This window comes from Diabrotica virgifera, chromosome 7 (assembly GCF_917563875.1).
Source record: "Diabrotica virgifera virgifera chromosome 7, PGI_DIABVI_V3a".
Classification (NCBI taxonomy): Eukaryota; Metazoa; Arthropoda; class Insecta; order Coleoptera; family Chrysomelidae; genus Diabrotica; species Diabrotica virgifera.
This window is the reverse complement of record NC_065449.1, coordinates 89645939-89664084: the sequence shown is the minus strand read 5'-3', so window position 1 is coordinate 89664084 and position 18146 is coordinate 89645939. Positions and strand designations below refer to the sequence as shown.

Sequence of the window (18146 nt, the reverse complement as noted above, 5' to 3'; positions counted from 1 at the left end):
GAAGACTAAAATTCACCTCCAAATACCTGGTGAAAACAATATCGAAACCGAAAATATCGCAATCAACCGGGGCCTATTTCAAGGAGACTCGTTGAGTCCATTGTGGTTCTGTTTAGCTTTGAACCCCCTTTCCCAGCTATTAAACTCCACTGACTCAGGTTTTAGCATTAAAAGCAATAATACTGTGGTAGCGAAGCTCAATCATCTGTTGTATATGGATGATTTGAAATTAATGGCTTCCACTCGAGAACACCTAGAAGAGATGCTAAAAACTGTAGAAACATTCTCTAATGATATTAGTATGCAGTTCGGTCTAGACAAGTGCCGTGTTTTGAATATAGTCAGAGGAAAGGTACAGCCCGGTGGATTCGATATGCAAAATGGCCAGAACATCGAGGCCATGGGCGACAACGATATGTACAAATATCTTGGAGTAAAGCAGGCGCGGAAAATTGACCATAAGCAAATGAAAACTGAGATAACTACTGAGTTTATAAGAAGGGTAAAACAGCTGCTTCGTTCACAGCTTAACAGTAAAAATTTGTTTAAGGCACTAAACACCTACGCTTGTTCCGCGCTTAGCTATTCATTTGGTATTGTTAAGTGGACAAAAACGGATATAGAAAATCTTCAGCGAAAAGTACGAACACACCTCACAAAGGCACAAAAACACCACCCTAAAAGTGCAGTAGAACGAACGACATTACCCCGGTATTTAGGAGGAAGAGGGCTTATGGATATAGGTGAGCAATTAGATAAACAAATTGCTAATTTAAGAACTTATTTTCAGATGCAGGCTGAGACATCTACTCTACACCGCGCCATTTGCGCAGTAGATGACACAACACCGATCAAACTGAGGGAACCAGAAATGCGCTTAAACCACCTTACTAAGGACGAAAAACTGCGCGCCTGGATGGGTAAACCTCTGCACGGGCGACATCCCAATGAGGTCAGCCAAGACTATGTCGACAATACAGCGTCGAACTATTGGTTGACATCAGGAAAGATGTTCCCTGAAACGGAGGGTTCATTACTGGCCATTCAGGATCAGGTTATACCAACCAGAAATTACCTGAAATATATCGTCAAAGACCCTCAGGTTCAAAACGACAGATGCCGATATGGATGTCAAGCCCAAGAAACCGTCCAACACATTACAGGGGGCTGCCAAGCATTTGCTGCAACTGAATATAAGGAACGGCATGACGCAGTGGGAAAAATCCTTCATCAAGAGATAGCTAACAAGTTGGGACTTCTCCAAACGGACCATCTCCCATATTATCAATACGTTCCTGAGAGTATGCTTGAGGATGGCAACTACAAGCTATACTGGGACCGCAGTGTGCTCACAGACCAAACAGTGGCACATAATAGACCAGATCTCGTACTAGTTAATAAATTAACAAGACAAACAACACTAATTGATGTGGCGATACCTAACAACAATAATCTACGTAGTAAATTTACTGAAAAGATCGCCAAGTATAGAGATCTGGAAATTCAAATACGGAGACAATGGAGAATGCAAAGTACCCAGACGATACCTATTGTTATATCTACTACTGGAGTCATTCCGAAGACCCTCCTCGAAAGCATAAAAAAGCTGGGTCTCAATGAACATCTTTATAAGACCATGCAGAAAGCTGTACTACTTGCGACGGCCAGAAGTGTACGAAAATTTTTGGGAGATACACCTGCATTCCAAGTCACCTAGGGCTCGATAACACGGAAAGAGTCCCACCAGAGCTCAATCCTTTTGATACCGTAGGTATCTGGGATGAGTCAATTTTCCCCTTAGAGGGAGTGTGAGCCGTATGGCTAAATCGGGATAATAATAATAATAACAGCCGGGCCTGTTTCAAGGAGATTCGTTGAGTCCTCTGTGGTTCTGTCTAGCTATGAACCCACTATCTCAGCTATTGAACTCCACAGATGCAGGTTTTAGCATTAAAAGTAACAACAATGTGGTGGCGAAGCTTAATCATTTATTGTACATGGATGATTTGAAATTAATGGCTTCCACTCGAAACCAACTCGACGAGATGCTAAAAACTGTAGAAACTTTTTCTAATGATATTAGTATGCACTTCGGACTAGACAAGTGCCGTATTTTAAATATATTTAGAGAAAAAGTACAGCCCGGAGGATTCGATATGCAAAATGGCCAGAACATCGAGGCCATGGGTGAAAACGATATGTATAAATATCTTGGGGTAAAGCAGGCGCGGAAAATTGACCATAAACAAATGAAAACAGAGATAACTACTGAGTTTATACGAAGGGTAAAACAGCTGCTTCGCTCACACCTTAACAGTAGAAATTTGTTTAAGGCACTAAACACCTACGCATGTTCCGCGCTTAGCTACTCATTTGGTATTGTTAAGTGGACAAAAACAGATATAGAAGCTCTACAGCGAAAAGTACGAACACACCTCACAAAAGCACAAAAACACCATCCTAAAAGTGCAGTAGAAAGAACAACATTACCACGGAATCTAGGAGGAAGAGGACTTATGGATATAGGTGAGCAATTAGATAAACAAATTGCTAATTTAAGAACTTATTTTCAGATGCAGGCTGAGACATCTACTCTACATCGCGCTATCTGCGCAGTAGATGACACAACACCGATCAAACTGAGGGAACCAGAAATGCGCATAAATCACCTTACTAAGGACGAAAAAGTGCGCGCCTGGATGGGTAAACCTCTGCACGGGCGACATCCCAATGAGGTCAGCCAAGATTATGTCGACAATATAGCGTCGAACTACTGGTTGACATCAGGAAAGATGTTCCCTGAAACGGAGGGGTCATTACTGGCCATTCAGGATCAGGTTATACCAACCAGAAATTACCTGAAATATATCATCAAAGACCCTCAGGTTCAAAACGACAGATGCCGATATGGATGTCAAGCCCAAGAAACCATCCAACATCTTACAGGGGGCTGCCAGGCATTTGCTGCAACTGAATACAAGGAACGGCATGATGCAGTGGGAAAAATCCTTCATCAAGAGATAGCTATCAAGCTGGGACTTCTCCAAACAGACCATCTCCCGTATTATCAATATGTCCCTGAGAGTATGCTTGAGGATGGCAACTACAAGCTATACTGGGACCGCACTGTGCTCACAGACCAAACAGTGGCACATAATAGACCAGATCTCGTACTAGTTAATAAATTAACAAGACAAACAACACTAATTGATGTGGCGATACCTAACAACAATAATCTACGTAGTAAATTTACTGAAAAGATCGCCAAATACAGAGATCTAGAAATTCAAATACGAAGACAATGGAGAATGCAAAGTACCCAGACGATACCGATTATTATTTCTACTACTGGAGTCATTCCGAAGACCCTCCTCGAAAGCATAAAAAAGCTGGGTCTGAATGAACATCTTTATAAGACCATGCAGAAAGCTGTACTACTCGCGACGGCCAGATGCGTACGAAAATTTCTGGGAGATACACCTGCATTCCAAGTCACCTAGGGCTCGATAACACGGAAAGAGTCCCACCAGAGCTCAATCCTTTTGATACCGTAGGTATCTGGGATGAGTCAATTTTCCCCTTAGAGGGAGTGTGAGCCGTATGGCTAAATCTGGATAATAATAATAATAAAAATAGAGTTTATTTGTAGCAACCTAGTACATAATAAATAAACCCAGTTTCTCACTGAAGTTGTTAGTCACATGGACTACAACTTGTGCGTGAGGGTTAAATTTAGATTATAAAACAACATGAATTTATCTTAAAGTTTACAAAAAGGAATCGAATATAATCTTGTTCATTCTTTTTCTCTCATCTCTCTTTAAATTTGGGCTCCTTTTCTCACTAATTCAGTTAATGTTAAATTTTGTTTATCGAAACTAAAAAAATTTCTAATAAAATTCTGGCGGGACTTCGTTTTCTATAAGAATTTTCATGATATTTTGAAGGTTTTTTTTATCCATTTTCACCATATTTTTTACAATTTAAATATTTAGAAGTGGCATTCGAAATAAATCATTTTTGACATATATTCATACTCTCTAAATATCTGTATTTTCAATACGGAACATGCCGCTACTTCATAGTACCTGGTTGTCATTTTAACTATCGTTCTCAATGACAGTGTCACTTCATCGACTTGACCCCTACTTCCTGACATAAACTGGAAGGGAAAAATTAATCCTTAAAAAGGCATGTAATTCCAAAATTAAATCATTTTTATTTCAACAAATCTTCCTCTTGGGGTAAGAATAATATTATATTGTAATTATATTTCTCCGTCTAACAGTTTTTCTAATGTTTTTTTTATATCCAACCTAACTTCCAATGTCAGACTATGTGTTCTGATATTTTAGTTTCAAATATAATTATCTTTTTAATTTACATGTATGCACGTTTAGTAATCATAATTTTAACTATTCTCATCTAAATTTCATTTAATTTATTCTTGTTGATTAGAACGATTAAATCTGACGATTAGAACGGCAGATGGCACACGTTGGTTTTTCTTCTTGATTATTGATATGTGTCTCTATTTTATAGTTTTTGGATAAAATCACTTTTCTCCCTTCGGGAGCTTCAAGCCATCCACACCGGTGATGGAACTAAGGCTGACACAATGCGGACCATGACATCCAGACTCCAGCATCCAACATATTTAGCTGCAGTGGCCTAGGGCCGAAGATCCGCCCAGGCCTACGAGAAGTCCACAACAGCAGTACCATTCGACATCAAGAAGTTACCATCGAGCCGAATACCAAAAGCCATAAGTATAATCCAGAATTGTTACTTTTTGGCAAGAATTTGGATATATTTGTTAATGCAACTTACTAAGTTATATTTTTATTATATCTTTATGAACAATAAATATGATTGGTTAAAATTATTGTTTCGTTTGCTTCCATTCTGAATTTTCAGAGTTCATATCTAAGGTTAGGACAAGACGAACACACACCTGAGTGACTGAGCTAAGCTAAGGGTGTAACGATGGCTATCTTGGTTGGTTGAGGTAATATTTTCGAATATTATTTCAATTAGCTGGGTAGTCCATCGCTATACTCGTTACAATCCCATCAGGAAACGACCTGGATTAGTCTCAAGAGGCCAGGTCATACTGCAGATTGCCGCATATGTCAGCTCTGTAGTTGGTGTTAACCTGTTGAAATTTACCTTATGTGCAAACACACCTCATTGCATAAATTAATATAACAAAGTCACCGTCTTTTTAAGACCACTAGACTGACAAACAATGGATATTATACATCAAGTGGGCAGTGGCTCTCTTCTATGATTTCTTCGATGAGAGGCAGATAGGCAGATAGGCTACTCGCAGAGGAGGAATTCATTACGCTACAGTGGGATCGTGCTGCCATTGTATATGATTGATGTGTGTGTATTTTTATGTATATGTGTTTATCTGTATATGTTTATGTATCTTTGTATGAGTGGATCAAGTTCAATAAACAGATCTACAGTCATGCCATTCCTGTCATATTCTTAGTTGATCTACGGAAGTTTATTTGGTTATAACTTATTCACAATTGTCTGTAGGATATTCTCACTTGTACCATATACATTTTGCTCATTATCGGCTTGGTTTTAACATAATAATTTATACTTAGAAATCTATAACAAATTTTTTAATGGTTAAGTAGGGGTTATTATTGGGTACCTGAAGGTCAGTTGTAATTTTCCAGTTGTCCAGTTTATAATAAAACCAATTATTGTGTGTAAATCTTCTCTTGTTCTTCTCCACATTTAAATTGAAATCACATAAATTTTTTTAAGTGACAGAAAAGATAATATCCAGTAATAATTCATATTCTTATTCAGTAAAATCTATATTCGATAATTTAATTATGTAAAAATGAAGCTAAAATGAAAATTTGAACATTTTTCTAAAAAAATTTGTATTTCAAAATTTTTTTTTTCTTATTCTTCTCTCTTCACACACGTAAAAAAAGTTCTAAAGTAGGTATTATTTATACATAGTAAGATTTATTATAAATTTATGAAAACAATGCGTAGTTTTTTCTGAAAATCAAACATTAAAAACAATTAACACATTAATTTAACACACTAACACATTTAATTTAATCAACATCGATCTTTTTAAAGTTTCCGTGGTACCCAAGAAGTTCGCTATTTTCCATCTTCTCTGGTCGCAATTTTTCGTTGACTTTTAACTCCTCCATTTTATCAAATCTCTCTGTATATTCTTTAAATTTAGCTATCCATAGTTCTGAAAAATAATTTATCATATTATAGACTTGAATCAAGTGCTGAAAAACATTTTATTACAAATTTTACGGAAATAAAAAGGCAGATATCGAGCACTGTGTTTTATTAAACCTTGCCCAAGTATACTTTCGCTCCTAGAGCATCTTCAGGTACATTTCGTCAAAAAAGAAAGGTATTCTCGAATGTCATTAGCATTTGTCTGAATGGTGGCAACTTAAATTACCATATAACAAATATTTAATATACACTAGACGAAGGACAATCAGAAAATTTGATTACCGGTACTTGGGTAGTACTACATTTTAAAGATGGAGGTATAATGATTGTACTTCCAATATAATTAGTCCATAGTTTTAACATAAGAGCAAAAGAATTCAATATGACAATTTTATCTCAGAAAACTAAAACAATAGTAATCAGTAAAGAAACAATGAAATGTAAAATATAAATGGATGGCATCAGTATTGAACATGTAATGGAAATAAAATACCTTGAATTGCAATGTCGGTGACCTGGATACAAAGACGTGAGAAATCAAGTACAAAAAGCAAATACACTGGCAGGATGCCTTAATAACACTATACGGCGAAAGCGACCTATTAACACTGAGATGAAATCAAGAATTTATAAAGCCAGTGTAAGACCAATAATGACATATTCATCAGAAATAATACCCGATACAGCCACAACAAAAATACTACTAGAAACTAAAAAGATGAAGTGGCAACCCACCATAGAGGTATCAATCCGACAATGAACAAGCAGAATTTTGTATAAAGACGAAGAAGAAGTAAAGGAAGAAGGAGAAGAAAATGAAGAAGAAAACGAGTATTTAAGTATTTGCTATGCAAATTTACTGCGCAGCAACAGCAATTACCAATTTTATGGGCGTTAAGATCAGAACACGACGATGTAAATAATACCGAAATACGAGATAACAGAGTTGCACCACGGGAAAACGGCTGCTAAGAAATATTGAATTATTGCGTAGGAATTTATCAAATAGCTTATAACTGGACCAGACAAACTTCAAAACTTTTGGTCTAAGAAGTTTGGGAGTTTTCATGAGTACTTATCAGCATTAATTAATTATGTTATTTCTTATCTGCAGGAAACCAATCATTTCTAAATCAAGGAATAACATACGAGGTGTGACAATTAAGTAATGAGACTGATTCCATGAAAATCGTATATTTCAAAATTATTCTACAACTCTTCCATCCCCTTCAAAGTAGTCCCCTCGGACAGCTATACAACAATTCCAGCGCGTTTTCCACGCTTCGTAACATTTCTGGAACGCTTCGACTGGGATGTCCGCGAGTACCCTCGTCACGGCCGCTTGGATGTCCGTAATCGACTCAAAATGGGTTCCTTTGACCACCGATTTTGTTCTAGGGAACAGAAAAAAGTCACAAGGTGACATATCGGGCGAATAAGGCGGCTGTTGCAACACGGCGATCCCTTTAGAGGCCAAATACTGGGACACGCTGAGGGCGGTGTGGCACGGCGCGTTGTCGTGATGAAGGATCCAGTTGTGAGCAATGTCTGGGCGCACCCTGTTGACTCGTTTTCGCAATCTTTCGAGTACTTGGCGATAGTAAACTTGATTAACGGCTGTTAAACGCCGATCTTTATGGATTAGGGCCCGCACACGTTGCGCATTTGCATCAGTCTGCACCTCGATTGGTCTCCCGCTCCGCCCCTCATCTTCCACACTTTCACGCCCCTCCTGAAACTCTTTATGCCATCAAAATACCTGGGCACGACTAAGAGCACTATCACCATGCACTTTTACAATTTTAGCGTACGTTTCCGAAGCTGTTTCGCCCAATTTGGCGCAAAATTTTATCGCGACGCGTTGCTCTAGATTTCGTTTCTCCATTTTCGTGACGAGCACCACTAACACTTGTCTACTCAACACGACACCGCAGGCGAACTAAACAAGCTCGAGCGATGGTCAATATATCAATCGAAAGGGGAAAGGATGCCGGGGAAGGGGATAGGAATTTGAAGGTCGCAGGTTTGCCACAAGCACGGCAATAAAATCAGTCTCATTTCTTAATTGTAATACCTCGTATTTAATATCTAAGGATCCAGCAAATTGGATGTAGAGGCAAAGACAACTGGTTTAAGGGTAAATGAAGAGAAAACCAAATACATGTGCATCAACAGACAAAAGAGACGAGATAATAGGGCAAAATGTTACGATAGCCAGTGGTTCCCAACCGGTCGGTTGCGACCCACTAGTGGGTCGCGGACAGATTTTAGGTGGATCGCAGTGTGGCTCTTACAGTAGCTGAGTGACGTGCAGAGTACAGAATAGCGTATCATCATGGGTGAGGGATGGGTCACAAATATGAAAAAACATCAGAAGGTGGGTCGCCAGACATAAAAGGTTGGGAACCACTGCGATAGACCCATATAACTTTGAAAGAGTGGAAAGTTTTAAATATTTAGGAGCAAAAATCACTGCAGATAACGATATGACGGAAGAGATTGAAGGGAGAATTTAGGCAGCAAACAGATATATGTATAACCTCCATAATACTATTAAATCTAAGAGCCTAACACGAGCATCAAAGATCAGAATATATAAAACAGTGATTCGACCGGTGCTCATGTATGGGTGGTGTGAGACGTGGACTCTGATCAAAGTAATTGTAGTATATTATAAAAGAAGAAGAAAAGAATTATGTCGATTGTCAACGGATAAGTTTTGTTAGGTTATATTCTGTCAGAATATAAAATGTAATTAAAGTTGATTTTTAATAATTCACATTTTCCCTTGCATCACATCAGTAATGAAAAGAAAACTTAGATGTTTTGAGAGAAAAATCCTCAGAAGAATCTTTGGACCTTATCACGACCCTAATAGCAACCAATACCGAAGAGAACAAATGTTGAGATATATAGGGCAAGCGACGTAGTCCAAGAAATTAAATCTCAATGTCTAAGATGGGCTGGCCATGTCCATAGACTCCCTAATAACCTCCTTGCCAAGTTAATCTGGGAGGAAATCCCCATAGGGAGATGCCCTTAGGACGTGCACGAATGCGATGAAGAAACAATATTTGGTCAGATTTAAGAACAATGGGTCTACCCACTGACCCAACTATCATGGACGACCTTTCGACTACGAATACAGCTAAGGATTGTTTTCTGTTAGGGACAGTGTTTCGCACCCTAGGTTGTTACAAGCTGAATACACTGATCGATGACTTTCCGCTTCAGATTAATCGGTATGTTGCTGTCTTTATATAGGTTTTTAAGAGTAGTTCCCCATCCATGTGCTATTCTTCTTGATTCCTCACGTCAGTTATTCTAACATGGTATTGATTTCGCGTAGGTCATCACCTGCAAAGACTATATTGTCAGCATAACTTAGGTGGTGCAGTCTTTCCCTGTTGCCACTTATTCGTTTATGATCCCAATCAAAGGTTTTAAAATCACGTTCTAGGAAAGTTATAAAAAGTTACAAAAAAACATCCCTTTAAATTTTTATTTCGTCACTATTTAGGTCTGAATCCCGAGTATGAAAAAAAAGTTGATTAATAGCAACCTGAAAATTTGTTAATAGCTTAAGGGTGTCTAGTCGGACAAACTTTGATATATAGGAACACTGGAACAGGGAAAATTTTAATTGTGGAACAGGTTAAAAATTTGGAACGGTCAGACCACGAAAACGTCACATGTATTTTGTCCGATAGAACTTCCAATTGATTTGTTACCCTATCATTAAACTCTCATGCAAAAATCAGGCTGTTATTTATCACCAAATTGGAATTATAATGAGAGGAATACGTAGAATATGTCAAATGACAGGAATTATGACAGGTGATAAATATCAGTCTGATTTTTGCATGAGAGTTTAATGAACAGGTAACAAATCAATTGGAAGTTCTGTCGGACAAAATACATGTGACGTTTTCGTGGTCTGACCGTTCCAAATTTTTAACCTGTTCCACAATTAAAACTTCCCCTGTTCCATTGTTCCCACGTATTATCAAAGTTTGTTTAACTAGACACCATTAAGCTATTAACAAATTTTCAGCTTGCTATTAATCAACTTTTTTTTCATACGCGGGATCCAGTCCTAACTGTTTTCGTTCAATTTTGTTACATTTGTAGCATTTCTATTAAAACTGTATACTAGTCGTGAATAACGGCTGTCAATGTAACTTTCATTTAATGCTTCAACTACATCTAGGTCTACCTAGTCAAACAATTTGTGAAAATCTACATACAGGGTAGCGAGAAAGTATGGAAACACGGTGATTTCTCGGAAACCGCTCGAACCATTTTTATAAATTTTGGCGAATAGGGGTGTCCTAATGCGGCCGATATTATAGTGGTAATTACATTGTTGTCAAATCTTCCATTTTTCTGGAAATCTAATGAACTTTCTTATTTTAAATGAAACACCCTGTATATTTTTTGCGTTTTGAAGTACTTAAGAAATACTGATTATTTTTCATGTTATGTTCCCTATACCTAAATGCCATAATTTCGGAGTTATTGCTATATTTATTAAAAAAAATAAATTAACAATTATAAAAATCAATTTTTTCGGCCCAGGTAGACATTATTTTAGGTTCTTTGGATCATTGGGAACAAAAAAGGTCTTTTGTAATTTTCCTCAGAAGTTAATCGTTTCCGAGTTATAAACAATTTAAAACTGAAAAAAATCCCAAATCTTTCTACAAGTCTAAGGATATATTTAACACTTCCAGCTTCCAGTAAAGGACTTCTTTCTGAAGGAGAAAGGTCATTTTCTAAACTTAAATTATATTGATCAAAAACTACCTGCGCTCAACAATGGACCAAGACAGATTAACACACCTGGCTTTAATAAGTATAGAAAATCAAATAAAAATACCGAACACCGAAGCAATAAAATCTTTTGGCAACTTAAGAGCTAGAAAAGTTGATTTGGATATACCTATGTACTTTAAAAAGTATGGTATAGTGTTATAAGATTGATCTTTTTTTATTACTGAAACCACGTTTTTTAATATATAAAAATAAAGAAATCATACATAATTAGTTTTAATTCTATATAATCTTCTGACAAAAGGGGGCGCCAAGATGAATCTTGCACCTCGGCGCCGTGTATGGTTAAGACGGCCCTGCGTGCTCTATAAATCGCGAAGCATACTTCACGAACTGCTTCATAAATAACTATTTTTACTTATGTTTTTGAACCCAGAAAATCGTCAATTTTCGATTATTTTCTGTTTTAAATTGTTTATAGCTCGGAAACGATTAACTTTTGAGGAAAATTACAAAAGACCTTTTTTGTTTCCAATAACCCAAAGAACCTAAAATAATATCTACCTGGTCCAAAAAAATAATTTTTTATAATTTGTTAAATTTTTTTTTTGTTGTTGTGAAGCTATTTCCTTGTGGCATTTTTATGATTAACTATTTAGATGGGAAATAAGCCACAATTAAATTGAAAAAATAATTTTATTAACGTTTCGAAGCCCAAATCGGGTTTCGTTTTCAAAATACAAAAAACTACTAAATTAAACAAAAATGTTTTTGCTAAGTAAAAAAAAATCTTGTAATAATCTATTTAATCTGACTCATTTATATTGGCAATTCAGACGTATATTATACATTTTAATGTAGAAGACTTTAAAATGATATCGCCAATATTTATGAGCTGCGCTCCTGGGACGACTTTACTAAAAGATAGTTCATTCGATTACATGAAATCAATCCCAACTCAAGAATATCCGTCACAAAAAAATCATAGCATGTGATGTGTCTTTAAAAAGACAACCAAATGCAACGATGACAGTAAAATTCTCGCGTTAGAGATTCCATAGTAAACCACGAGGGAAAACCAGGAAAAAACCTCGTGATACTATCCCGACATCGTAAGTATTTGGCCTTACATTTAATTTACTTTCAAAAACTAATACCAAATTCTGACTTTAATATGTTTAAATTATAAATAATATTAATAATACATAGATATACAATAAGCAATACTAAAATATAAAATTTGTAGTAACTCGATATATTATTGACTTACTAATCATGGCATTTTATTTCTATTTACTTTCTCTTTCAGTATGGGTAACCACATCCTACTGCATTCTACCGAGGAATTTGCGACACAATTGGTTTCATTTAGCATAATTAGAGCCGCTTCTTTGATTTTTCTTTATTTACTATCTGATTCTTTCAGGACTATACTTGAATCTCTCCACTGAACTCTATTTTCATTATCCCATGCGTGTTGACATATTTGAGATCTATCAAATTCTCTATTTTTAATATAAGACTGATGTTCACTTATTCTAACGTTTAATGGTCTTGATGTTTCACTCAAATTAAATTGTTCGCATTCACAAGGTATTTTAAAAATGCAATTCTTTTTTCTTTCTTGTTCATTGTTAAGTTTAGTTTTAGATAGAATAGATCTCAATGTGTTTGTTGTTTTGAATGTTGTTGAAATGTTTAATTTATTTCCTATTTTTTTAAGTTTCTCGGATAGTCCTTTTATATATGGTATTGATATTTCCCTCATATTATTTCTTGTGAATGTTGTAGGATCCCGTTCTAAGTTGTTCTGTTCCATTCGATCCAATCTTGATAATTCCTTATTTATAAACGATAAGGGATAATCATTTTTTAATAAAACAGATGTTAACAATTGTTTTTCTTCTAAAAATGAATTTTTGTTAAAACAAGTAATTTTGGCTCTATCATATAAAGATTTAATGATTCCCTTTTTAACGTTGATGTTGTGATTTGATTTGTAATTGAGATATCTGTTGGTGTGTGTTGGTTTTCTATACACTTGATTCTCATATCCAGTATCCTTCTTTTTTTTTTTAATAAATGTAGCAATACCTCCGAAATTATGGCATCTAGGTATAGGAAACATAACATAAAACACAATCAGTATTTCTTAAGGACTTCAAAACGCAAAAAATAAACAGGGTATTCCATTTAAATTAAGAAAGTGCATTAGATTTCCAGAAAAACGGAAGATTTGACAACAGTGTAGTTACCACTAAAAAATCGGTCCTATTAGAACTCTTACCCACCAAAATTTATAACAAGCGTTCAAGCGGTTTCCGAGAAATTACCGTGTTTCCATTCTTTCTCGCTACCCTGTATAAACACTAATAACAGAGGTATTTTTAATGAGTTTTTTGATCGTTTGCAGATGGTCGTTGGTCCCAAACTTTGATCGAAATCCTGCTTGCGTTTTGTTACGGTACACGTGCAGTTTTTTATTCAATCGTTGCTATGATTCTTATAAAGAATTTGTACATATGGCTACATAGGCTAATAGTCCAAGCTGTGGGTGAAAAATAGGTCGATTTCAGGATATAATTCAGGAATTTTTGAAACCTATCAGGTGTTGTAAAGGACGATGCCAGGAATAACTTATACTAAAATGTAACCAAAAATTTTGTGCGGTTTTTTATTTATGACGATTTTCATTTGTTAAATTTGCAATTTTTAAAGATTTTTAATTTTGCAGCTTAGGATATTCATTTTAGAGAAAAAGTTTTAAATATAAAATTGTAGCAAATTAAAAAACCTACAATTTGAGCTATTGCAAGTTTAATTTCGTTAATACGTTACTGCAAAACAGCCTGCGAAAAGTCCAAAATGGCCGTTTTTTGCAATTGGGTTATTTATTGTAAAAATAATTTTTATATATTTTTTAAGGCTTTAAAATGAAGATCTTCCAATACTAAACATAAAAAAAATTTGTAGTGCCCGATTTGTGAACTTGTTGCTTAGATATTATAATTTGTTTATCCCAAGAGGTCAAATGTTCAAGGCTATAACTTTTTGAAAAAAAAATCGTACAGAGTTAATACAAGATCCACTCTTCTTCTAGAAACTTATGTTTTCATATTCTGATGTAAATAAATGCGTATAACATTTTTCAACCTCTTATTTCGGGTTTGAAAATAAGGGGGCAAATTTCGTTACAAACATTTAGAACTGAAGCCGCCCCTACATCCTATAAGTTTCTAACTTGCAGATTATTGTTGCTGAAGCCAAAATAAAGATTCAAAACTAAATAAAAATATTCTACGACCAACTGAAGCCGAGATAATTGTTTTTGTTTTCTTAATTCTCAGTGACTTTATTTATAACAATTAAGAAATTATTTCACAGTTATTTGACTAAGTCATTTGACTAAAGAGAGACTGATATTATTAAAATAAAAGTTATTTTGACCGAAAGTTACATTTATTTATTAAAAATTATTTTTAAAATGTAGTGGAGATTTATTTTTCGTTTCGACTGTGATTTATTGTGTCGGTTGCCCTTAGCAACGGCTAGCAACTTATAATACATTGAATCACGGTTTTTGCTTTAAATCTTAAAGCACCACTTGGATTGACATGAAATTTGGCAAACACATAGATAATATGTTAAAGAATAAAAATGATATTGGGCTTCTGTGTGCTTTTCTCCTAGGGGTGAGTTTCACCCATTATAAGGGGTGAAAAAATATATGTTCTAATAAGTTAGGAAATGGATAAAACGTATAACTCTCAGCACTTTTTGTACTATAGCATTTTTTCACCAAGTTAATACCTTTTGATTTATTTTCGAGTAAATACCTTCATTTTTCAACAACAAAAAAGACACGTTTTTGGGCGGTTTTTGACAAATGACTCAAAAAGTAAGTATTTTATTGAAAAAAGAGTTTTATCAAAAATACAGCAAATTAAAAATTGAAAAAAACGGTGTACGCGTGAAATCTCTAGACCCAGTAAAAACAAAGTTCTAGCTAATGAAAGAGAGGTTCATATCCGTCAAATTTCAAAGTGAATTATTTCAACGTGAAATAACATGCAGTTTTTGGAGAAAAATTATTACAACTTTTTTAAAGTGTTTAAAAAATATGTATATCTGTTTTAAAAAAAAGTTTATAGCATCAAAAGTAAGCAAGTTACGCTGAAAATAAAGTTGATCTCTTTTTTTTTTGTCAAAAAACTCGGGAAAGTCACCCCCTAATTAGCATCAAAAATGAATTTAATCAATTTTACTTCAATGTTGTGTTACTAGTGTATATTTCGTTTATGTCTGTAAGTTTCATCGGTTTAAAGTGCTTATTTTTGAAGGGGCATTAGTTAAAAGGACTTGAACTAGTCAATAATCACGAGTGTATGCAAATTTAGAACAGCCACATCTTAACAAATTTTTGACTTCCAAAAAAAGCAAAAAAAAACAAAATATTCGTAACAGCAAAAATTATTTTTTTTATTCTTTGTGATTTTTGGCCACATTAATAAATTTTAAGTTATTTAGAAAAAAACATTTTTTCTTAAATTAAAAATTAAAACAGATTTACTTTAAAACCAATTTTTTTTAAATAAGCCCTTTGAACCGATGATACTTACAGATCATATAAATAATACATGAGCAAAGTAAGTTGTGAAGCGGTAATGATTAATTTGATTTAAGATGCTAATTGGGGGTTGACTTTCGAGTTTTTTGACCAAAAAAAAAGTGATCAACTTTATTTTCAGAGTTACTTGCTTACTTTTGATGCTATAAACATTTTTTAAAAACAGATATACATATTTTTTTAAATACTTTAAAAATGATTTTTCTCCAAAAAGTGCATAATTTTTTGATTATTTCACGTTGAAATAATTCACTTTGAAATTTGACAGATATGAACCTATTTTTCATTAGCTAGAACTTTGTTTATACTGGCTCTAGATATTTCATGCATACATCATTTTTTTCAATTTTTAATTTTCTATATTTTTGTTAAAACCCATTTTTTTCAATAGAACACTTATTTTTTTAGTTATTTGTCAAAAACCGCCTAAAAACGTGTTTTTTTTTGTTGAAAAATTAAGGTATTTACTCACAATAACTCGAAAGGTATTAACTTGGTGAAAAAATGCTATAGAACGAAAAGTGCGTATAACGAAAAGACGTTTTATCCATTTCCGAACTTATTTTGAACATATATTTTTTCACCCCTCATAAGGGGTGAAACTCACCCCCAGGACAAAAGCACACAGAGGCTCATAATCATTTTTATTCTTAAACATGTTATCTATGTGTTTGCGAAATTTCATGTCAATCCAATCGGTGCTTTAAAATTTAAAGCAAAAACCGTGATACAATGTATTATAAGTTGCTAGACGTTGCTGAGGGTAACCGACCCAATAAATCATAGTCGTAACGAAAAATAAATCTCCATTACATTTTAAAAATTATTTTTAATAAATAAATATAATTTTCGGTTAAAATAATTTTTATTTTAAGATAATATAAGTCTTTCTTTAGTCAATGACTGTGAAATAATTTCTTAATTGTTATAAATAAAGTCACTACGATTTAAGAAACAAAGACAATTATCTCGACTTCAGTTGGTCGTAAAAATTTTTATTTAATTTTTAATCTTTATTTTGTCTTCAGAAACACTAACCTGCAAGTTAAAAACTCATAGGATGTACAGGGGCGGCTTCAGTTCTAAATGTTTATAACGAAATTTGCCCCCTTATTTTCAAACCCGAAATAGTAGGTTGAAAAATGTTATACGCATATATTTACATCAGAATATGAAAACATAAGTCTTTAGAAGGAGAGCGGATCTTGGATTAACTCTACGATTTTTTTTCAAAAAGTTATAGCCTTGGACATTTGACCTCTTGGGATAAACAAATTATAATATCTAAACAAGTTCACCAATCGGGCACTACAATTTTTTTTATATTTAGTGTTGAATGATCTTCATTTTAAAACCTTAAAAAATATATAAAAGTTATTTTTACAATAAATAAGACAATTGCAAAAAACGGCCATTTTGGACCTTTCGCAGGCTGTTTTACAATAACCTATAAACGAAATTAAACTTACCATCGATCAAATTGTAGGTTTTTTAATTTACTACAATTTTCTATTTAAAAGTTTTTCTCTAAAATGAATATCCTAAGCTGCAAAATTAAAAATCTTTAAAAATTGTAAATTTACATTTACATTTGGTTACATTTTAGTATAAGTTATTCCTGGCATCGTCCTTTGCAACACCTAATAGGTTTCAAAAATTTCTGAATTATATCACGTTTTTTCACCCACAGCCTGGGGTAAATGAGTCGATAGTGTTCTATATCAATTTTATCTCCAAATAGATACCTATTCCAAAAAAGAATAACCGAAAGAATTAGAAACATGTAGGCATATTATATTACAGAAAGTGATCGATTAGAAGAAAGCTGGGAAACATTAAGTCTAATATGTTATCCTCAGCCAAGGAAGTTGTCACTTTCAACCAATGCTTTTTTCAATGAAGAAACATTTATAAAATTAAATTGCTCTAAGACGAAGGGCTCCATGATTTTGTACAGAAGTGAAGGAAACATGTAAAGAAAAGAAAAAACCTTACATAAAATACATGTAAACTGAAACACAAGAGGCATACGATAATTATAAGACAATACGAAATGAAACACATTCACTCGTAAGAAAAAAAAATATTACTGGGAACGTTTTTTGAAAGAAATGGAACATGATTTTTATCCATGAGGAAAATAAAATTCCTCTAGCTGGCTGTCTACTCATGCGCCTGGGGTTTTCAGACCCCTGTGTGCAGTTTCAGGGATAATAAATACAGCCTTATTAAATTTAGACGGTACTGAATTTTCTCTTAATAAATTAAAAAGTTCTAGTATTTTGAGCATGAAAGTCACAAAGTCTCACCCCTCGCTAACTTCAAGCTTTTATTTGACTGTATCGTTTGTTGGATTTTTTCGTTATTATATTTTTCTTAAAGATTTTCTGATTGCTCTTTTTTGTGAACATTTTTTTTTATTTGTGTACATCTTGATTCATCTCATTTCTTCTTTACTTGTATTTATGTTGGAGTCTAAAAAATATCTTGGAGTACAGCAAGCGCAACA

General features: G+C 34.2%; 1 protein-coding gene across 1 annotated transcript in view; it reads right to left on the bottom strand.

Annotated features, from left to right (window-relative positions):
* Positions 1-5971: 5971 nt before the first annotated feature.
* Positions 5972-18146, bottom strand: part of LOC126888088 (alpha-tocopherol transfer protein-like) — a 104191-nt gene continuing 92016 nt past the window's right edge. Inside the window, exon 7 of the mRNA XM_050656110.1 lies at positions 5972-6241. Within this exon, the coding sequence (XP_050512067.1) occupies positions 6093-6241 (149 nt within the window). The 3' untranslated portion in view covers positions 5972-6092. The remainder of the gene's footprint in view (positions 6242-18146) is intronic.